Source organism: Silene latifolia, chromosome 5, assembly GCF_048544455.1.
Source record: "Silene latifolia isolate original U9 population chromosome 5, ASM4854445v1, whole genome shotgun sequence".
NCBI classification, from domain to species: domain Eukaryota; kingdom Viridiplantae; phylum Streptophyta; class Magnoliopsida; order Caryophyllales; family Caryophyllaceae; genus Silene; species Silene latifolia.
This window is the reverse complement of record NC_133530.1, coordinates 30261029-30284721: the sequence shown is the minus strand read 5'-3', so window position 1 is coordinate 30284721 and position 23693 is coordinate 30261029. Positions and strand designations below refer to the sequence as shown.

The window sequence follows — 23693 nt, the reverse complement described above, 5'->3', positions numbered from 1 at the left end:
CCAAACCCCTCAACTAAACACCCCCTTAGTTTTCCCTCCAAAATTCATATAACAAATAAGGAAATTAGCGAAACTTTTTCTTTTAAATTATTCTCTTTTCAATAAATATATTTTTGTAATTAAAATCTAATTAATTCATAATTATGATTTTTCATTAAAAAATGGTATTAAACCATAAAATTTAAGTTGCTAAATTTTTTAGTAATGTAACAATTATTACTTTAGAAAATAACATGACACATACTTACAATTAGTTTCGTGACAAAAATATTTCTTTAAAATAATTGGAGAAAAATTATAAATGAAATTCTTAGTTTTATGCTAAAAAAATATTTTCATAAAAATATACATTTGATAACTTTACTTAATTATCTTTGATTGGTTTTCCCTTTCAATTGTTTTGTTACTGTGAACGTATGAGTATTGCTGATGTGTGAATGACATCAGCAAGCTAGTTAGTTAGAAATCTGATATTGAAGTATACTATAAATAGAAGCAACAAACACTGTAATTACAACTAATTCATTACAATATATTACAACAACTTCTCTCTCTTGTTTCTCTCTCAATAACAAACTCTCTCTATAATTGTTCATATTCATTAAGCTTCAAGTGTAGTCATCAATGGAGGAACTTCATCTTCACATGGTATCAGGAGACACGGGGGATTGATTCTGGTTCATTTCGTCTCTAGCGTGTTGAAATTCTTCGGTTTGTGAGGAAATTTATTCATCTTTCATGTTTTTTTCCAGCTTCCGCAGAATTTCTCCATTCTTGATTACTTTTTCCTCTTTTTCTGTATCTGCTTGAAGTTCTTGCTTTGTTTCTTCCTTGATCATTCTGTTTGCTTTGATACATCATAATCATGTCGTCTGATACTGCAAATTCTGTTGTCGCACCTTATGCTGTTCTTGATGATCCTCTATACAATTCTAATACTGATCAACCGAATTTAAAGTTGACTGAGATAAGATTCAATGGAAATAATAGCTTTCTTCAATGGAAGCGCGAAGTTTATAATGCTTTGATTGCGAAAAATAAAGAAGGATTCATTGACGGTACTTGTAAAACTCCTGATAAAACTGGTAATACTTATCATCAATGGAGGAGGTGTGATTTGTTAGTTATGCGTTGGTTAACTAATTCTGTAGAGTCACATATTGGTGAAACCTTGAAATATTGCTCAAATGCTAAAGAAATGTGGGAAGAATTACTTGAGAGGTATGGTCAAACCAATGGATTAGAGATTTACTCATTGAAAAAGGAATTAGGCCAAATTTCTCAAGAAAACACTAGTTTAATTGAGTATTATAGCAAGATGAAGACTGCCTGGGAATGTATTGACGAATTAGATCCTATATCTTACTGTTCATGTGGAGTATTGACTAGTTGTACCTGTCAACTGTTGAAAAGACTCTTAGATAGAGATAATAACTCCAAGCTCATTCAGTTTCTCATGGGCCTTAACCATGATATGAGTCAGTTAAGACTAATGTTTTAACCATGGATTCTTTACCACCACTGAACAAAGCCTTAGGACTTCTTCAGAAAGTTGAGAAACAACGGTTGATTGTTGAACATACTGCAGTTCCAACAGAATCGAATGCTTATGCTTCTGCTAGATCTTCTGATGTGTCTCAGGGAGATTGGAAGAGGCAGCAGTCTGATGTATCTGCTAACAAACCCTCACCAAAGTTCTGCAGCAGTTGCCAGAAGCCAGGCCATACTGCTGAAGAATGCTACCATGGAAAACCGTGTGATTATTGCGGCAAGAAAGGACATCCTATTGCTAATTGTTACATCAGACTCAGGCATCTTGCTAACAAGTCTGGTAGAGGCAGGGGCAGATATAATTCTGGTGGAAGATCTAATGTTTAACACAGGCGAGCTAACAATGTTGATGTTATAATGCCAAGTAACAGTCCACTTGATGTTTATCCTGCAGGTAGTTCAGAGTCTCCTACCATAGAAGTTGACCAGAATGTGGTGAATGGGATTGTAAAGAATGTTGTGCAGCAAGTTTTCAAAGCATTGTCTGACAAGTCTTCTGCTGCTGCTGCTGGGACATCTACTGTGAACTTTTCAGGTACAAAGTTATATTCTGAGGCTTACACAGTAGCACAAACGTATGGTTAAATGGATTGGATTGTAGATACAGGAGCATCTGACCATATGACTTCACAAGTTGACATGCTTACTAATGTTAGATCCCTGAATTCACCTATTTTAATAGGTCTTCCAGATGGTACTATTAAGTTAGTACATACTGTGGGTGATATCATGCTAACAAATGCTATTAAGTTGCAGAGTGTCTTGGTGGTTCCAGATTTTAAGCAAAATTTGCTTTCAATTAGCAAACTGATTCAACATACACCAATGATTGTCTTGTTTAATTCTGAGTGTTGTGTGTTCCAGGACCTTATCAGTAAGGCAACCTTGGGAATGGCTAAAAGGAAAAGAGGCCTCTACTGGTTTCAACCAGCTTTGGATAATAAGAATAAGACTGTCAGAGATGAAGAGTCAAGATTCTTGGTGAATTCAAGCAAGTTATCACAATCTAATGCTTGCAATAAAGAATGTAATCTTGAACTCTTACACTCTAGGTTTGGGCATAGCTCTTTTGATAAGTTGCAGCATGTAAAACATTTGACTGCCAGTTCAATGCAAAAGTTCAGTTGTAATACTTGTCATTTGTCTAAGCTACATATGTTACCTTTTCAAAGAAGCCAATCACATGCTTAGAGTTTATTTGAGCTTATTCACTTGGATTTATGGGGTCCATATAAGACACCCACAATAACAGGAGCTAAATATTTCTTAACTATCCTTAATGACCATTCAAGGGTCACTTGGGTTTCTATGTTTCAAAATAAATTCCAAGTTGCAGGTTTACTGAAGACTTTCATTGCTTATATTGCAACACAGTTCAATGGGACAATCAAAACTTTCAGGAGTGATAATGGATCAGAATTTTTACAAGAGCAATGTAGTGATTTGTTCAGAGATAAGGGTATCCTACTTCAGAGGAGCATTTTTGGGAGGCCTCAACCAAATGGCCGTGTAGAAATAAAACACAGGCATTTAATAGAAACAGCTAGAGCTCTTAGGATACATGCTAGTCTACCAATAAAATTTTGGGGTGAGTGTGTTCTGGCTGCCACTTATTTAATCAACAAAATGCCTACTTCAGTACTAGGGTGGAAGACACCATTTGAAGTTCTATTTGGTAAACAGGCAGCCTATGATGAATTGAGAGTGCTGGGTTGTTTATGCTATGCTCCCATGCCACCTACACACAAAGATAAATTTGGACCAAAAGGAAGGAAATGTATTTTTATAGGGTATCCCTTTGGCCAAAAAGGATACAAATTGTATGACCTTCAAGCTCATATTACTTTTGTAGCCAGAGATGTCATTTTTAAGGAAGACATCTTCCCTTATAGGGATAAGCAAGCTATTCCAGATGATATGACTCCTGTGGACATTGATTTGGTTGATATTTTTCATTCTGATGATCTTGTTTCCAATAATGGAATACGTGCTGTTGTTACTACAGAAGTGCCAATTACATCCAGCACAAGACATTCTGGTATACTAGAGGTACAGTCACAGCCACGAGCTAGTACTGATCCTGTTCAACCTCAAACACAAGCAACAGGTGATCATGTTATTTCAGTCAGACAATCAACCAGGCCAACACAGTTGTCTACCAGACTCCATGGCTATTATTGTCCTCAAAAGTTGCCCATTGATAAAAGATCTACAAGACAATCTGCTTTTCAAGCCTCTGTGTTGAACACTATGGTAGAATTTTCCACAGAATATGTCAATTCTCTAGCTAAGGTCATGAGTGAAGTTGAACCTACTAGTTATTCACAAGCAAGTTCTGATCCAAGGTGGCTAGAAGCTATGGACAAAGAGTTAAAAGCTTTGGAAGATAATAACACCTGGGTGCTAACTGAACTACCAAATGGGCATAAAGTTATAGGATCAAAATGGGTTTATAAGGTAAAACATAAGGCAGATGGTTCTGTTGAACGCTTTAAAGCCAGATTAGTAGCCAAAGGGTTCAACCAGGTGAAGTATAAAGATTATGTTCATACTTTTTCACCAGTTGCTAAATTTGCAACAGTAAGGGTATTATTGGCTATAACAGCTTCCAAAGGATGGCCCTTATTCCAGCTAGATATCAATAACACGTTTCTACATGGTTTTTTAGACGAAGAAGTCTATATGAAACCCCCTGAAGGGTATAATAAAGCACAACCAGGGCAGGTTTGCAGACTCAAGAGATCCTTATATGGTTTAAAGCAAGCCTCACGCCAATGGAACATAGAATTGACAAAATTTCTACAACAACAAGGCTTCACTCAGTCAAAGCAGGATTACTCACTGTTTACTAGGTTTAATCCTGTTACAAATAAATTTGTTATTGCTCTTGTCTACGTTGATGATGTCCTATTAACTGGAGAATCAGTTGAAGAGATTGAGGGGCTTAAGCAAGGTCTTGACAAGGCTTTCACTATCAAAGACTTGGGAAATATGCGCTACTTTGTGGGTTTAGAAATAGCAAGGAATGAGACTGGGTTGCTTCTTAATCAACGAAAGTACACCTTAGACATTATCAAAGACCTGCAAATGGAAGAATGCACACCAGCAGATTTCCCATTACCAAGGGGTCTGAAATTGTCTATTGATGCAGGTGATATCTTACCTGATCCAGAAAAGTATAGGCGCATCATTGGGAGATTGCTATACTTAAACATGACAAGACCTGATATCTCCTATGCTACTCAACACTTGAGCCAATTTTTTACAGCAACCACGAGTACCACACATGCAAGCAGCCATTCATGTAGTTAGATATTTAAAGAAGACTAACAACTCTGGTTTATTTTACCCTGCCCATACTCTTCTAACTGTAACAGCCTACAGTGATGCAGATTGGGCTAAGTGTGTGTTTTCTGGACGCTCTCTTAGTGGCTACTGTGTGTTTGTAGGTGATTCCCTAGTCTCGTGGAAGACTAAGAAACAAAAGACCGTGAGTAAGAGCTCAGCAGAAGCTGAATACCGCAGCATGTCTGTTACAACAAGTGAAATGGTGTGGATTGATAATCTGCTATCTGACTTACGCATTGCAGTGCCAAAACCAATTCCTCTCTTTTGTGATAATAAAGCAGCACAACACATAACAGAGAATCCCATTTTTCATGAGAGAACTAAACATCTGGATATCGATTGTCATTATGCTAGGGACAAATTACAGGAAGGGTTCTTGATTCCTTAACATGTTCGTACTGGACTCCAGCTTGCTGACATTTTAACAAAGGCTTTGGGGATGCAACAACATGAATATCTCAGTTCCAAGCTTGGTCTGCACCATCATGGAACAGCCAAGCTTGAAGGGGGGATGTGAACATATGAGTATTGCTGACGTGTGAATGACATCAGCAAGCTAGTTAGTTAGAAATCTAATATTGAAGTATACTATAAATAGAAGCAACAAACACTGTAATTACAACTAATTCATTACAATATATTACAACAACTTCTCTCTCTTGTTTCTCTCTCAATAACAAACTCTCTCTATAATTATTCATATTCATTAAGCTTCAAGTGTAGTTATCAATGGAGGAACTTCATCTTCACAGTTACATATAAAAATAAAATGGAGCGAAATATTAAATATTAAGGTGCAAATTTAAAATGTATAAATAATACGCTAAACAAAATATAAATGTATATATATCGTGCATGCATTGCGCGAGATCTATACTAGTTCTTAGATAAAAGAGATTGTTACCATCTCGGATGACAGGGGTAGTGAATAACAAAGTGTGGACAGCGGGGGGCCCACGGGGGCGCTTGGGAGGAAGAGAACAAGCGTTTTCATTTTTGTTGGAGTCGCCACCAATTTTTATGGGAAATTGGAACCGTTCGAATACCTCGTGTCATGTCAAGACACAAAGTAAAGACATGAACACTAAGCAATCGTTACCCTTAGCATTCTATGTCTAGAATGACTCTCGTGGATGCCAATGAACACGGGTGTTCACAGAGATCTGGAGTAAGGGGTGAGGGTACGTATTAGGAAGCTCTTTTGATCGAACACCTAATCCCGCCCGCCTCGATAGCGGCCTCTACTAATGATTAGGGACATCATTTATACTTGATATATTGTCGGCTATATATGCATGCAATGCAACATCCATAGAATTAATCCTAACATGTGAAAATTAACTAAGTCGGTAGACACGTAATTAGCAAACAATTGGGTCGAAGTAGGATTTAAGATTGATTTACATGTGAAAACATACAAATGATACAAGAAATAATGATAAATACAATAAATAAAATTACAATAATGAAAAATTACAATAATTACATTGGATTAGGCGATTTATGTCGAAAATACCTTTAAAACGGACAATTTGAGAAAAGGAATAAAAGAATGAATCAAAAGAATTAACGAACAAGCCAACAGGCGATAATACGATTAATAGTTAATTATACGTAAACTAAATAACCAAGTCAAGGCAAAACGGAGTTCAGGACAGAATTCAACTTAAAGCAGTGCGAGAGAGTGCGTCCCTTGGAATAGGCGCACCGATTCTTTGCGTCATTCGACCAATTCGGGTCGTGAAGCGGAATTGCGTGTTGTTAATATTCGTTGGTAAATTTAATGATTGATTAAATTATTTACTCGGATGAAAGTGATTAGTAGGTTATTTACATGTGATTAAGGGTCATAAAATAATAAAACACGGATAAGACGGAATTAAGACGGATTATTACATGAACGAATGATGGATTAGTGACATGGGTGAATGAAATAAACTAAACATGATGGATTAACGACAAATTAATGACGAATGTGCGATGCATATGACAATAGACAGATGAAAATTTATCAAAGGATCGAATTCCAGAAACTCAATATGAACAAATCGAATTTCTACAACCCGGATTGAATTTAATGACGAAAACCCGCAAATATTGGATTACTTGGGATTTAAGTCGGAATTAACGATGAATTAAGGGCTAATGAATGATAAACAATATACATGTGAAATTATTGTGCTATGCTATCAGAGAATTAAAGAACAAACGAAACAAAACAAATACTTAACGAATTACAGAGGACGAAGGAAGAAGAAAGGAAGCAGGAACTGCGGCAGCCTCACGAAGAGGCGCAGCAGGTATTGCGCTCCTTCGAAGAGGCGCAGCAGTTGCTGCATCCTTTCTCGACGGTTTGTCTTCTGAAAATCCGTAAAAAGGATTTTAAACAAGGTTTTAGAAATCGGTTTTAAGGAGGTATTTTCGACATAAACCTTACATTAGATGATACAAAAAGTAAATACAATAATAAAAGAGAGAATTTACACCCTCAGACTTACATGTTTGACGAAACGAGAAGGACTAAGATATCGATTAGTGATGCTCGACGCGAATGTAAAGAAAGTGCCCTCGTAAGAGGAATTAAAACAAATTGATTAATTAAGTTGATTGATTGTGGAGTTGGTCAAATTGGTCGGTCATGCAAACGAGGCTGGTACTCAGAAGGATCCGAGCTTACGTGGTCGAATGTTCAAGCACGTAGACGCCAAAAAGTAAGAACAAAGGTCTAGAATGCAAAGGGAGAAGAGAAGGGCGGACACTCGCGTGAGAAATATGAGGAGCGAAGGCTCCTATTTATACTAATCACACGAAGGAATTAGGGTTTCGGAGAGTCTTTGGAAGTGAATCTCGGAAAGATATGAAAAAGTTACGAAAATTACGCGAGAAAGGACTGGGAAGAGGCGCAGCGAGCCAACTGCGTCTCTTGGAAGAGGCGCAGCACTGCCGCGTCCCTGTTCCCATGTGATTTCCTCCTGCGGAAGAAAGATTTCCGTGTTTAAGTTATGGTAGGACGGAATAATTTGGTTTTCCTTAATATTTTATGTGAATATTACGGGAAATTGTTTACCAAAGGATAAAGATTATGAAATATTTGTAAAATATGGAATAGAAATATCCGGAACATTCCAGAACATTCTGACTCGGGATTTAACGGTTATCAGAAAATGAAGACGGTTTTAGGCCCGGACTCCAAATGTACTCTAATTACTGTCAAAACGACCGTATCGGCACGTAGATGACAACTAAGAGGTAGACATTAATATTTTAGCAATCACTTGACGATAAACTTACGAACTGTCACAAATCGTTCCGCGTAACAAACATGCGGCCCAATCATCACCGGGTGGTTTGTGAGGGGTGCAGAAATGAGGTATCTACAGAGCCCCCACTTTGACTAAGGCTTGGACAAGGCGAAAGTCAGTATAGCCATCAGGTCAATCGAAGATTACAACCTGACGACTATGGCGACGCGAGGCGGCTCAAGGGGTCTGAGCCAAGGACCTGTCGTCGGGAACTTTTTAGAGTCTGTCGATTATCGGGGAGGGTTGTTTAAAGTCCATTAGACTACGTAAGGAGGCTCGCCAGCCATAAGAGGAAACCATACCTGAGACTTCTTCTCGAGATGCTTCCGGAGGTGCATGGGAGCTATTGAGCTAAGGTCAAGCGTGGGGGCTAAATAAGGTGAGTAGCGGGACACAAAGGGAGCAGTGAGAGAGAGAGCGCTTGGGTAGCCTTCGAGAAATAATTGCGAATAGCGAGGACACAAAGGAAGCGCCGAGAGAAGGCGCTTGGGTAGTCTTCGAGAAATAATTGCGAGTGGCAGGACACAGGCGAGAACTGCTGAGAGAAAACAATGTTGATCTCCATATCTTGAGAGGGAAAGTGTATCCGCTTACTCTCGTTGGGGAACATGATCGGGAATTAATCTCCATGTCGTGAGAGGGGAAGTATATCCGCTTACTCTCGTTATAGCGAAGGCGTGTCGAAACACCTGTGAAGGAATAAATGCTCGTTGCGACAAGCAATGGTCTTGGAAGAAATAAATAATATGCAACAGTCTGCTACTGGCTTGGAAAATGCGGGTCGGAACGAAAGAAAATCGTCAAACGGACCAAAAGGATAAAATAGCATCGGGGAAGAGGCGCACCAAAGATGGTCCCACAAATAACGAACTCATAACGAATTTTTGAAAATTCGTATGGAGGGAACACAAGGAAGAGGCGCAGCAAGAGCTGCGTCTCTTGGAAGAGGCGCAGCGCCTGCTGCGTCTATTCCCCAAAGTGTATTTTCTGCGTAAAAACGCGATAATCAGAAGAGTTGAAATCATTATTTCGAAACATAAATTACACATTTCTCTCTCAAATCTTCACCATTTCCGCCAAAGTTTGATCCAAAAGCTTGCATTGATCATGACTAATCGAGGTATGTGTCTAATTCTTGCATTAATCTTCGTATTTGTCCAATTTTGGATCGAAAAAATTAGGGTTTATGACCCAATTAATCGAAAATTTGGGGCTTTTCCCCCAAATGCATTTGCCTTGTCAAATTGACATTAGAAATGGATAATTGGTAATATAAGGAACATAACCATGTATTTGTCTCGAATTTTCGTTGAGTTTTGAGCTTTTGAGTGAAATTTGAGACGGTTTCACAGTTAAACCGTAAATTGCTTCGAAAATAGCCTTAGGATTGCCCATTTGCGATGAAACTTGATATTTGGGATCCTTGGATGATGGTAAACTTCCTACCATCTCGGAATTTTGGTTTGCATGAGCTTTTTGGAGACACTTTTCTAGGGCATAATCGCCGTTATAACGAAATGCTGCCGAAATTTCGACTCGAACCCAAAACTAGGCTTCAAATTAGGCTTGACTTGACCCAAATTACCACATGAGTGATCCGGTTGGTGAGAATGTGGCCAAAGATGGCGCGAAAAGAGCGGTTTCAGTGCTTCCAAAGGCTTGAAAATCCCTTAACCAAGGCTTGTCGTCACGTGACGCGGCCTAAATTTGCTTTAATGTTGCAGGTGACGAGGCTTCTACTTCTGAGAGGACTCCCATGGAGATAGACGTTGCTGCTGTTGAGGAGACTTTAGAGTAGGCCTTCACCGCCGCGGTGATGGCTGCTGGGGATGAGGTCCTTGAAGAGGAGGCTGTCGAGGAGGAGGAGGCCCCGAGACGGGCCAACGTTGGACGAGGAGGTCGTCAGCTGAGAGGAGCTCCCTGCGTGGGCTGAGACCTGGGAGAGTAGTCATTTGCTGTGGGCTTGCAGAGGGTCACCTGTACTACAGGACGGTGAAGAGTTTGGTAAATAGGAATTCACTACTCATCACCCATCTTCTTTCATTCATTTGTTCATATCTTTCCCCATTTTCATTCAAAACTAAAGATAACTTTTACTTCAAATCATAATAGGAGGTCGGGAACATCAGGTCATTCTCGGGCTACACGACAGCGATGGAGTGCTACGAGCGGCTGTCGGCGGAGGAGCGCGCCATGATCGAGCGCGGAGCGTTCGGTTCTTTGGTGCAGGCCTGGAGGGGTATCGCGAAGAGGAAGCTGCGGGCTAACCTTAGCCTGGTCCGCGCTTTCTTGGACCGATTCTGGGATACGACTTCCACGTTTCACATGCCTTTTGGTGAGGTGGGAGTCACTCTGGAGGACTACGGCATGATTTCTGGTCTGTCGTATGGGACTGAGGCTGTGGAGTGGCCGGAGACTGCCATGAGGGTGGACTCAGCCGAGGCTAGGAGGTTGATTGGCTGAGGGCTGTCACAGTGCTGGGTTTGGTGCCCAGCTCCTACGTTCGAGACTACTTTGCGGGAAAGATCCCGGCGCTGGTGACGATTGACGGGAGGGAGACGGCTCCTCCTCCCTGTACAGCTGAGCAGAGGGTCCGTTTGTGGCTCTGGTGGTTTCTGTCTTCGATTTACCTCGGAGACAAGGGCGAGAGGCTGTCGACGAAGCTTCTTCCCTTCCTTTCTGACCTGAGCTCCCTAGGGCGTTGGGACTGGGTCACTGCTGGTTTTGCGGTCCTCATCCGCTTCATGAGGGCCATGGTTCGTCCGGAGTTGATGGAGAAGGGAACTTCTCCTGGCGCTGTCGGACCTGGACTACTGTTGGAGGTATGAACCTTCATTTAGATCAAAATAAATTCCTTTCCTTACCAAATTACGAAAGATCGTCATTGACTATCTTGTCTCACAGGCGTAGGTGTACTCTTACTTCCCGGGCCTCGCGCCCAAGAGGACAGAGCCGCTGGAGAAGGCCTATCCCGTGGTGAGGGATTGGGTGATGTGCAGGACGAAGAGCAAGCGTTCTTCTCACGGTGTCTACCGGCGGGACGTGAACGCTCTTCAGCTAGACAGCGTAAGCATCTCATATTCATTTGTTCCTATATTGCTTTTAAATTGATCATAAGAATGATTCCTTTGTTTATCTTGTCCCAGTGGGTGTCCAGGCCTTGGGCGGAGTACGCTGACGTGCCTCCTTTTGTGGCTGAGGTCCTTCGACCTAGGAGCTCGAGCCGGCTGCTGTTGAGGACGTCGATGGGTCATGTGTGGTACTTGGGCGAGCGCTTGGCTCGTCAGTGCTCTCGGGACTTGTTGACGGTTCCCATCGATCCTCCTAGGACGATGTTCAGGGAGCCTTCGAGGCGAGAGGAGGTGGACTTGGCTGGCGCTAGTGGTGACGCCCTCCTTCTTCCTGGCGAGGACTACTCGGCGTTCCTCTACGGGAGGCTGGCGTACTGGCCGGTAGTGGTGAGCATTTTTGCCCTTTCTCTTTACTTGATTTTTTTTTAGAACTATGATGAAAGATCATCGATTAATGAGAAACATTTGACTTTGCAGGAGGTTGAGGCAGCGGGCATCGAGCCCCCAGAGTACCCCGAGACCCTCGAGTACACTGACGCGACCGGGAGGACGACGATCTCCGAGCTGCGTGACTTTGACCTGGCTGTGACGGATGCTGGCCTGGACGACTGGCAGCATCTGATTCGGAGGGTAAACCTCTAATTTTGCATAATAATTTTTTTTTTTTTTGTGTAATAACACATTTGATTGAGTTTGTTCAATTATTGAGAACTTCTTTTTGAAAATGCAGGTCGCGCCGTCTTGGTTCGTGGCGTTATGGAGGGTGGCCAACCGGCTGCGAGCTACTGCCGTCGAGGCACTTATCGGCGGTCGAGGCCGTCAGGTATGAACCTTGTGCCTGTTCTATTTTTGAATTTTGATTTTCCGATTTTTCTTGAAACGATTGACATGATCAAATTTTGTTGTTTCTGGTGGTGACCGCGATATTTGGAGCGAGAGTTGACCCAGTCTCGGGAGGAGACAGCTCGCTTGTTGAGGGAGCTTGAGGTTCGTGACGCCGAGATTGCTGCTCTTGCGGCAAGGGTTGCAGAGCTGGAGGGCGACCAGCAGTAGTTTTGTGCAGTTTTTGTTTGTTTGTTGGCTGTATTTTGCACATTTGTACATTTGGACCTTTATTTTGAACATGTTGGACTTTGTTCGGGGCTCGAGCCCCCAGTTTGTTGTACATTTCCTTTTTGGTTGTATATACGATGGCACGAGTGCCTTTCTTTCTTGGGTTGCGTTGCTTGTACTGCGAGTTAGCTTTGAACAGGTTTGGTAGATGACGGTTTACGCCGTCATGCCGCCGAAATTTACATAGGAATCACGCAAAACATACATTTGTATATACATATGGCTTTAATTAGCGCAAAATGAAAGATTCAAAAAAATGCAAAAATTTACAAAAATTTTGCCGGAAATGACCGGACGGTAGGGAGGGTTACCCCCTAAAAAAAGGAAAAACAGAAATCTATAAGTTAGAAGAAATGAAATAAATGTAAATCGAAATGAGAATTATTTCCTAAAATGAATTAATAAAAATGAAAATTATTTCCTAAAATGAAAATGTGCAAGTGTGGTAAAATGACGAAAATGTCGATGTCGCCTCGAAATGCGTGCCCGCGGAATTAGGAAACCTGAAACATGGTAATTTTCACGTATATACCAAAACAATAACCCGTAGGAATAGGAAATTAATCGTCATGCAATTAGGAAAGATCCAACGCGGAAAATCACAGAAGTTGAGCTGAGGAAGAGGCGCAGCATGAGCTGCGTCCCTTTTAAGAGGCGCAGCATGTGCTGCGCCTGTTCCCAGGTGGTTCTGTTCTAGCAGATTTTTGGAAACAGAAATTAGTATAAATAGAAACGTCGATGGAGCTTTTATTCACACAATTCTTCCGTCTCTTCTTCGTCTTATTACATAAAATTCTCAAAATAAGCTCTTCATCATGAATACTTTGGAGACTCGCTTGAAGGAATGGACCAACGAATTTTCGAACATGGAGAAATATGATATGGGTGACTATAATCTTGGGTCATTGTTGAGTTTAAAACTCATTAAGGTTGTCAAACCGTTCTTGGATGCTTGTCTTGACTATTGGGACCCGAATTTCCATGTTTGCCCATTTCCTGAAAAAATTGCCGCTATTGGTGGGTGGGACCCTGAACACTTGCCTGCCATTCCTTCTACTTCGCAAGGGTACAAGAGCAAATTTAGAGACTTGCTTGGGTTGACTAGACTTGAGGTGGACCGTCTAGTGACTTCGAAGGGAGTGCGAATGTTGGACTTCATAGATCGATTCATCAACAGGGCCGACCCCACCGTTTCTTATGTTGCTAGGCGGAGGGCATTTGGTTTTTGCTTGTTGCATGTGTATGTATTCCAAGGGCATGTTGATGAAGACTTGAGAAGTGATCCCCGTCTTCTGGGCCTTGTTGAGCAAATGGGGCTACGCAGGAGCCCAGCTTGTTTATGCTTAGGAGAGATCCTATTGGGCTTGGATAATAGGAAAGCCAATCGTGACCTACCGTATTTGGGAAGTCCCGTCATTCTGCAGGTAAAAGACATTTCTTTCTTTTCTTATTTTTTTTTCTTTTTTTTTCGTTTTTTTTTCGTTTTTTTTCTTTTTTTTTCTGATGTCTAATACCCGCTTTTGGTAGGTTTGGCTTATGGAACGGCTCCGATTGATCGAGCCCCCAGTTCATGTTCCTTCCTATCATGCTCGTTCCATTGCAATGAGGACTAGGCTTTACATGGTGGATTTCACCCGAGTATGCAATTATTGGGAGAACAAAGGCGAAGAGCGATGATGGTCCCTTGATTAGGTGGATTGTGCCGTGGTGGCATCTCATATCATCCTTTGGAGTGTCTTCTTTGGATCATACTCGGTCCGTGCGCATTCCTGGCTTGGAGTTTATGGTGTGCATCTTCCGGAGAGGTCGATGAGACAGGTGGGACCAAAAGCAGACAATCCCGAAGCTTGATATTGTCAGATCTTTGTGGCGCTTACTCTAAAGCCGAAGAGAGTGGGCCATTAAATGGGCTCAAAGAAATGTATGGTTCTTGAACTCTTCTGCAAATGCCTTGTGGGTGTCGGATTCTTATCTGCGATGGAGGAAAGCTACTACTCCGGAAGAGCGCGAGAGATTGAGGAAGCGCGAGCCCGTTGACTACAAGGTGCGCGAGGTAGAGAAAGAAAAAGAGAAGCATTTGACTGAGGGAGAGGAAGAAGCCGGGTTTCGAGTCGTTCATCCTTCGAAGAAACCGAAGACCTCTCCTGTCGTAGAGATGGTTATTGGCAAGAATGGAAAGTCTAGGCCTCGAGAAAGACCTTTGGTGATTAGGTCCGAAGTGGCGCAAGAGCGTCCGGCTCGAGGTCATGACAAGAAATATGACAAGAACGACAAGGGCAAAGGGAAGATGGAGGAATAGCCTGAGTCTTTATTTATTATTTGTTATTATTACTATTTTATTGTTGTAATAAAAAAGGTGGGGTTTTTAGAATCCTAGCATATTCTATTTTTATTATGTAGCGTACTATTATTATTAGAAAATGAAATAAAAAAGGTTAAATGGTTATGAAACCGTTGTGATTTTCTATTTATTATCCTTGTCGAATTCCAAATGCAATGCAAATGTCCTTCTATTTAAATTTTAAATATAATGGGTTGTATCCTGTGAAGGATTGCCTACGTATTCACTTAAAAAAATGAACTCAAACCCTTGTGCGTAGTTCGAGTAAATGTAAAAGAATAATTGTTCTAAGCAAGAGCTTGTAATGAACTTAGAAAATAAGCATGAGCTTTTTGCTTACTCTGAAGGTGCAAATTTAGTTTATTTGATGACATGAGGATGACAATTTTGTCAAAAATGCAAGAGCACAGTGACATTAGCCTATTTCAGCTTGGCCAGGGGCCGTTTATTTAGTGCCACAAGAGCGACAAGTGGGGTTACGCGAGGCGCGTTTTTGTTCCTATTCTAGGCATAGTACCGCTTTAGTTGGTCAAGGTTTGTTGGGTTTGAAAACTCATTCCCGTCTAGGTCTGTGATTCTAACCGCACCCCCTGGAAGTATGGATTTGACTAGAAATGGTCCGGCCCAATTAGGTTTGAATTTTCCCCGTGGGTCGACAAGTAGAAGAGCTCGAACCGATTTACGTACTAAGTCTCCTTCCTTGATGTTCCTTGGCCTAACCCTTTTGTTGAAAGCTCGTTTGATACGTGCTTGATATGTTTGGACATTATGCAAGGCGCGTAGCCTACGTTCATCCAGGAGGATGAGTTCTTCATATCTATCCCTCTTCCAATCGGCTTCTGGGATTTGACTTTCGAGTAGGATACGCAAGGATGGTATCTCTAGCTCGACTGGTTGTACGGCTTCCATGCCGTAAGTCAAATAGAAAGGACTAGCCCTAGTGGGCGTCTTAACAGATGTACGATACCCCCATAAAGCAAAGGGTATCTTACTTGGCCAATCTCCATAGTTGTCAATCATTTTCTTGAGAATCGTGACAACATTCTTGTTTACCGCCTCTACCGCGCCGTTAGTCTGTGGTCTATAGGGCGAAGAGTGGTGATGCCTAATTTTATACTTGGCTAGCAATTGCTCAGTCTCAGCTTGGAAATGTGATCCATTATCACTAATGATCTCATGTGGGCAACCGTATCGACAGATGATGTTGTTTTGTATGAACTTTGCTACATTTTTAGCCGTGAGACTGGTGTAGGAAGCTGCTTCTACCCATTTGGTGAAATAGTCGATTGGCACTAGGATGAAGCAGTGACCTCCTGTTCCGGCTGGGGTTATCTTCCCGATTATGTCAATTCCCCAAACAGAAAATGGCCAATGAGATGTCATTGTATAGAGCAATGAAGGAGGGACATGTTGTACATTCCCGAAGATTTGGCAATTGTGGCAATGTCTTACGTATTTGATGCAATCGGATTCCATTGTTGTCCCATAATACCCCAAACGTGTGATTGTCTTTGCCATCATGGGCCCACTCATGTGAGGACCGCATTCTCCATCGTGGACTTCTTCCATCACCTTTCGTGCCTGTGAATGATCAAGGCAACGTAGGATTACACCAAGAGGTGTTCTTTTGTATAACTCTCCTTGCATGAGAACGTATTGGGAAGCTAGTAGGCGTATAGCACGTTGTCCCCTCTTGTCCATATCGGGTGGATAGGTACCATTGAGCTTAAAATTCAGGATTGCTTGGAACCAGGGTTCCTGTGTGATTTCCTCTTCGTCGGTGATTTGGTGGACATAAGCCGGCTCTGACCGTCGTTCGATGCACAAAGGCATTTCCACCATGTGATCTGGCATATTAATCAAAGATGCAAGTTTCTCAAGAGCGTCTGCGAATTGATTTTCTTCCCGAGGTTGGTGTAGATACGTCACATGATCAAAGAATTGGGCAACTTGGTCTATTCTGGCTTGATAAGGTGCTAGGCTTTCGCTTCGAATTTTCCAAGATCCCGTAACATGGTTGATGATCAGGGATGAATCTCCATGTACTCGGAGGTTTTTAATGCCTAAGCTCACTGCCGCTTGTAGTCCAATGAGAAAAGCTTCGTATTCTGCAGCGTTATTTGTCACCTCGAAGTCGAGTTTGACAGCAATTGGTGTATGCTCGCCTTCAGGAGAAATGAGCAACACTCCTATTCCAAATCCTCTTAAGTTTGATGCTCCATCAAAATAAAGGTCCCAGGAATCTACGTCAGTTTGGAGTATATTCTCGTCTGTAAATGACCAATTGTATATTGTTTGTGCGTCATCGATGGGATTTTCTGCGAAGAATTCGGCAACGGCGCGCCCTTTTATTACTTTCAGAGGCACGTATTTGAGGTCGAATTCTGAGAGCATCAAAGTCCACCTTGCTAGGCGTCTATTGAGGACGGGCTTCTCGAAGAGGTATTTGACTGGATCCATTTTGGAGTATATTTTGACGGAGTAGCTAAGCATGTAATGGCGTAGCTTCTTCGTTGCCCACACAAGAGCGAGGCATGTCTTTTCGAGCTGTGAGTATTTGCACTCGTACTCCAAGAACTTCTTACTAAGGTAGTAGATAGCTCTTTCTTCACTTCCTACGGTTTGAGCTAGCATGGCACCCATGGCTGTTTCGGTTACTGTGAGATATAAACCAAGAGGTTGATCTCGTTGTGGTGGCATGAGCACTGGTGGTTTAGTCAATATCTCTTTTATTCGGTCAAATGCCTTCTGACAATCATCATCCCACATGGTGTGATCCGTTTTCTTGAGTTTCTTGAAGATAGGCTCGCAAATCATAGTGAGTTTCGATATGAATCGACTTATATATTGCACTTTTCCCAGGAATCCTCTGACTTCTTTTTCTGTTTGAGGTTGTGGCATTTCGATCAGAGCCTTGATCTTAGAAGGGTCTATTTTTATCCCAGGAGTTTGCCAGATGTTACTCTGAATGTGCATTTCTGAGAATTGAGCCTCATGTTGTACTTCCGTAGCCTTGTGAAAAATTTGCGAAGGTTCGCAATATGCCCTTATCTATCCTTGGATTTGACAATCATGTCGTCAACGTATACCTCAACTTCTTTGTGCATCTTGTCATGTAAGAGTGTAGTTGCGGTGCGTTGATATGTAGCTCCGGCGTTGATCAATCCGAATGGCATGACCGTATAGCATTAGGTTCCCCATTGAGTGACAAAGGTGGTCTTATGCATGTCTTCTATGGCCATCTTAATTTGATTATAGCCTGCATACCCATCCATGAAGGATAGTAATGCGTGGTCTGCAGTATTGTTCACCAATATATCGATGTGTACTATGTTTAGGACTTGCTTTGTTTAAGTCCCTAAAATCAACACAAACACGGATTCTCCCATCCTTTTTGGGTACGGGTACTATGTTGGCTACCCAGTCAGAATACTCGGAAACTTTGATGAACCCGGCTTTGAATTGCTTGTCAACTTCTTCCTTAATCTTGAGAGCCCATTCTGTTCTCATTCGTCAAGCTTCGTTTTGGGTTTGAAACCTGGCTTAATCGGGATTCTATGTTCGGCGATATCCCTGTCGATCCCTGGCATGTCTTTGTAGGACCAAGCGAAAACATCTTTGAACTCGTTTAGGAGGTCTATGAAATCGGCCCTTTCGGTAGAGCTTAAGGTAGTCCCTATCCTAAGTTCTTAGGGTTCTAGTTCGGTTCCTACATTGATGGGTTCGGTATCCTCTATTACTGGTCCCCCTTCCCCTTCCTGTAGTATTTCTTTGGCTACGTAGGGAGGTATTTCGATCGAATATGGGTCTTGGTCATCCTCAGTATCATCGTAAATAACATTGCACTCAAGATAACACAAAGAGTAAGCAGAACCTGATTTATTCATATTAAAGTTTGAGTACAGTTGAAACAAAGAAGCCAACTGATCCATGGTCAGTGGAGATAAAGGGACAGTAGTTGGGACATTTCCCGAACTACTGTGACTACTCGAGGCTAAGCTAGGAGAAACAAAGGGAGTGGGGATGACGACAGGAGGAGACTCTCTAATGACTTCTCTAGACTCCGACTCTGACTCCGACTCCGACTCGAACTCATCGTCTTCCGGTTCTCCTTTGAACATCTCTCCTTCTCCAGTGGTGAGCTTGAAGAGTCTTCCTTGATTGTTGGTCCATTTGAATGATTTTCTCCATCCTTTCTGCTGACTTGCGTTGGTTTCTGTGATTAACGCGGTGGGATTGAAACGATCGTCTTGAAGTATCATGGTAATGATCTCATCCTGCGCGGCCCTAATAAATCGATCTTCTCCAAACAATAGGCTAACAGCTTGTTCGTCTAAGCAAGGTGCTTGACGGGTTTTGACGGTAGGAACCGTTTCTTGAGGGATGAAGTAGCAATCGTGAAAGATCTTCATTCCGGCTAGCTTCCTCTCGAGATAATGCCAAGGCTCGGGAAATCCGTGAAAGAGTTCTAGACTTCCTTCCTTAACAAAGTACCCATTTAGGGTAGGGAGATAGGGTCGCATTTGGACTTCTACATGCTTACGGTTTTGGACTTGAGCGAGCATTTCGAGAACCTCTTCTTTGGTGGGTTTGCACCCTAGTCCAAGTGGTATCCTTTTTGAGTTGCCTTCCTTGTACGGTGCGAAGGTGTTTCTTCGGGTAGGGTTCAAAGGCATTCCAGGGAAGTATCCCTGGGTTTTGAGCATGTGGTTGACCACCAAGTTGGAGTAGGAATCGTAGTATAAGGGTGCCAATTCACTTTCTATGACACTTATGCTTTGGAAGCCCCCAAGTTCGTATACGGGATCTGCAAGGACTTGATTGTTTGACTGCTTTTCGATTATTGCCTTGATGGGCGATGAAGTGATCGTCACCACTTTGTCATTTAATGGGATCTTGATCTTTTGATGGAGGGTGGATGTTACTGCTTTGGAAGCGTGAATCCAAGGTCTTCCTAGAAGTATGTTGAAGGAAGCTTCGATGTCCACTATTTGGAAATTAACCTTTCGCTCAATTGGCCTTGTGGCTATGGTTAGGTTAACAAGTCCTACCACCTTTCGTCGTGTACCATCATATGCACGCACACCTTGATTGGTAGGGGTCCAATCCGACTATTTCATGCCTAATTTGTATGCCGTTTTGAGAGGTATGACGTTGATCGCGGAGCCATCATCTACCAAGGTCATTGGCACGTTCTTCTTTAGACAAATTACAGTGATGTAAAGAGCTAAATTGTGACTAGCGCCAAAAGGTGGCAAATCTTCGTCTGAGAAAGTAATAGGATTACTTAGCTTTGGTGATTCTTGGAAGACCAAGTTGACTACATCTTCGGGTGTCGAGTTATGTGCTACATTTAGTTTGGCCAAAGCTTGCAGTAAAGCTTAGCGATGTGGGAATGAGCTTGCTATTAATTACCAGACTGAAAGATCAGCCTTTGTCTTTTGTAATTGCTTGAGCAAATGGTCGGTGGAGTCCTCTTCGTTATTATTCGGTGTGACAACGTTGGTTGGACCATTTTGAGTAGTGCTTTGATATGGACGACCCGAACGAGTTAGGTGGTCCACATCTTGGTCTTCACCATTTTGGAATATTTCCTTGACTAGGGAGTTCTCAATGAGGTACTCGTCCTCGTCATCGTCGGCCCAAACTCCATTGATTGTAGCTAGTTTCCTCATTCTCATGATTTCATCCTCTAGTCGTATGATTTGGTCGACTAGTTTATCTACCACGGCGACTATTTCTTGCATAGTAGCGTTTTGAGAGAAGATTAGTGGCATATGTTCTTTGGGTGTTGCGTTGGGATTGCGTAAAGTTGTCACCATATTTCCTAATTCCCAAACTTGTCTATCCACTCTTCTTGCCCATGTGATGAAATCGGAAATGGTAGGGGAGATAGTAGAATAGAACCCTTCATTCTCGATTGCATGGATTTAATCTTCGATTGGAGAAATGAGGTGTGAGCAATCTAAGGTAGATTCGTCAATTGTAATCACTAGAACTCCAAGAGGATTCTGAGTGTTTTTGGGTTTACCTCCCGGCGGTATTGGCAATCGACCATCTTCAATCATGTCTTGAAGCACATTTTTCAACTTGTAGCATTTTTCTGTGTCGTGCCCCTTGCCCCTATGGTATTCACAGTACGAGTTCTCGTCCCGGAATTTGGATTTCCTTTCGGGTTCGGGAGTAGGTCCAATGGGTTGGAGTTGGCCTTGCTTCATTAACCTTTTTAGAGCGTTGGAGTAAGTGTCCCCAAGATTTGTGAATTTCCTTGGTGGAGTAGTTTTCTTAGATGGCTTGAGAAGGTTAACTTCATCTGTCTTGCTAGTGGAGCCGTATGAACGACTTGTTGAGCCTTGATATCCTCGACCTACCGTTTTGGACAAGAGTCCTTTACGGATGTCATCTTCAATCCTTGTCCCTAGTACGGTTAAGTCCTTGAAAGTTTTGATATTTTGGTATCTCAAATGATTGGCATAGATGGGTTTGAGATTGTCCACAAACTTCTCCACAAGGGTAGCCTCATCCGGGCGTTCAACTAGTTGGGTACTAGTATTCCTCCACCTACTTAGGAAGTCGGTGAATCCTTCTTTGTCATTTTAGGTAAGAACCTCTAGAGTGCGCATGTTAACTTGGATCTCGGCATTATCCGCATATTGTTTAGAAAACTCGATTGCGGCATCTTCCCAAGTAGCGACCTTCTTGTGTTCTAAGGAGTAGAACCATTGCTTCGGGATGGTGTCAAGAGATGAAGGAAAGATCCTTAAGAACATCTCGAGTTTGATGCCTTTGATATACATGTAATCCTTGAAGGCACGGATGTGGTTCAAAGGGTTCTCGTGCCCCTTGAATTTAGGGATATCCGTCATATTGAAGTTGGTTGGCAATTTGGAATTGACGGCTTCATTCTTACGATTGTTCTCCCTATAAATGTCGTCCCCTTTAAGGTACATCAATTGCTCCTCTAAGTATTGGAGTCTTTTCTCGGCTACAGTTAGTCCCATGGGAGGATTTTCATCCCTGGATTCATCCGCGGAGTCACCTATTACTTCACTTTCATGGGGAGGCAACCTTCCCTCTATGGCATAGATCCGGCCCTCGATGGTCTCAAGGCGATCATGGACTTGGTCTTGGGTTTCTTGGATACGGGTTAGCGCGGCTAGGATTCGATCATTACCATCTTGAAGTTGGTGGAGGTTTGTTTCGCTGGATCCAGGCATCTTGAAAAACTGGATAAGAGATCGATGACGAATCAAAACACGATCGACCATTCTAAAACACTTGCTAAAAGAAGAAATGTTTTGACTCGTGAAGTGGGTGTGTGCCACTTGTGTTGAGTGAGCTTTGAAGAAAAGACAAGGTTTTGAAAATGTGTATCCTAGTCAACTATAGTGTAGTTGTAGGAGTGAACTCGAAGTGAGGTTTTGAAATGGGCTTGTGGCCCGAATTTTGACTCGACAAATGGACAAAGTTTTGACTGGGTTTTGCGCTAATCAATGGCCTTTTTTTTTCGAAATTTTGATTTTAAAAAAGGATTTTGATTTTTACAAAAATCGTCATGGTTCTGTTTAGAAATGATGATCACGTAAGGTACAAACATTCATACATGCATTATAACGGGATGCTGAGTGCATTTAAAAGGGTTTTGGTTTAAAGGGTGGGTTGTCATACCGAACCATCAAACCCGAAGTCTGTGGAGAGGCTCGTACCAAACAAGAGTAAGGCCGATTCCTAGTCCATTTCCTCAACTAGTGAAGGCCCTTGATACAAACAAGAGTAAGCATCATGGTATGGATGATGTCAATCGCTATCCATCATTAAGCCCAAATAAGAATTAGGACCGTTTAGACGGGACGATTGGTCGAATGGGTTGGGTTGGGCCTAGGAAGGCCGAATAAAACGGTCTAGGAAGACCGAGTTATGAAAACCGACAATTGTCTTGTACAAATTATTCCCTAACCTTGTTCAAGTTTCACCCTTGGCTACACGTAAGTGTATTATCCCCAGTGAGTCGCCAAAGCGTGGACAGCGGGGGGGCCACGGGGCGCTTGGGAGGAAGAGAACAAGCGTTTGCATTTTTGTTGGAGTCGCCACCAATTTTTATGGGAAATTGGAACCGTTCGAATACCTCGTGTCATGTCAAGACACAAAGTAAAGACATGAACACTAAGCAATCGTTACCCTTAGCATTCTATGTCTAGAATGACTCTCGTGGATGCCAATGAACATGGGTGTTCACAGAGATCTGGAGTAAGGGGTGAGGGTACGTATTAGGAAGCTCTTTTGATCGAACACCTAATCCCGCCCGCCTCGATAGCGGCCTCTACTAATGATTAGGGATATCATTTATACTTGATATATTGTCGGCTACATGCATGCAATGCAACATCCATAGAATTAATCCTAACATGTGAAAATTAACTAAGTCGGTTGACACGTAATTAGCAAACAATTGGGTCGAAGTAGGATTTAAGATTGATTTACATGTGAAAACATACAAATGATACAAGAAATAATGATAAATACAATAAAGAAAATTACAATAATGAAAAATTACAATAATTACATTGGATTAGGCGATTTATGTCGAAAATACCTTTAAAACGGACAATTTGAGAAAAGGAATAAAAGAATGAATCAAAAGAATTAAAGAACAAGCCAACAGGCGATAATACGATTAATAGTTAATTATACGTAAACTAAATAACCAAGTCAAGGCAAAAACGGAGTTCAGGGACAGAATTCAACCCGGAACAGGCGCAGCAGAGCTGCGTCCCTTGGAATAGGCGCAGCAGTTGGCTGTGAAGCCGGAATTGCGTGTTGTTAATATTCGTTGGTAAATTTAATGATTGATTAAATTATTTACTCGGATGAAAGTGATTAGTAGGTTATTTACATGTGATTAAGGGTCATAAAATAATAAAACACGGATAAGACGGAATTAAGACGGATTATTACATGAACGAATGA

The 23693-nt window shown here is 42.0% G+C and overlaps 1 protein-coding gene across 1 annotated transcript; it reads left to right on the top strand.

The window, feature by feature from the left end:
* The first annotated feature begins 865 nt into the window (after positions 1-865).
* LOC141655167 (uncharacterized) lies at positions 866-1501 on the top strand. Its single transcript, XM_074462259.1, has one exon. The coding sequence runs from the start codon at positions 866-868 to the stop codon at positions 1499-1501; it is 636 nt and encodes a 211-aa protein (XP_074318360.1).
* The last annotated feature ends 22192 nt before the right edge of the window (positions 1502-23693 follow it).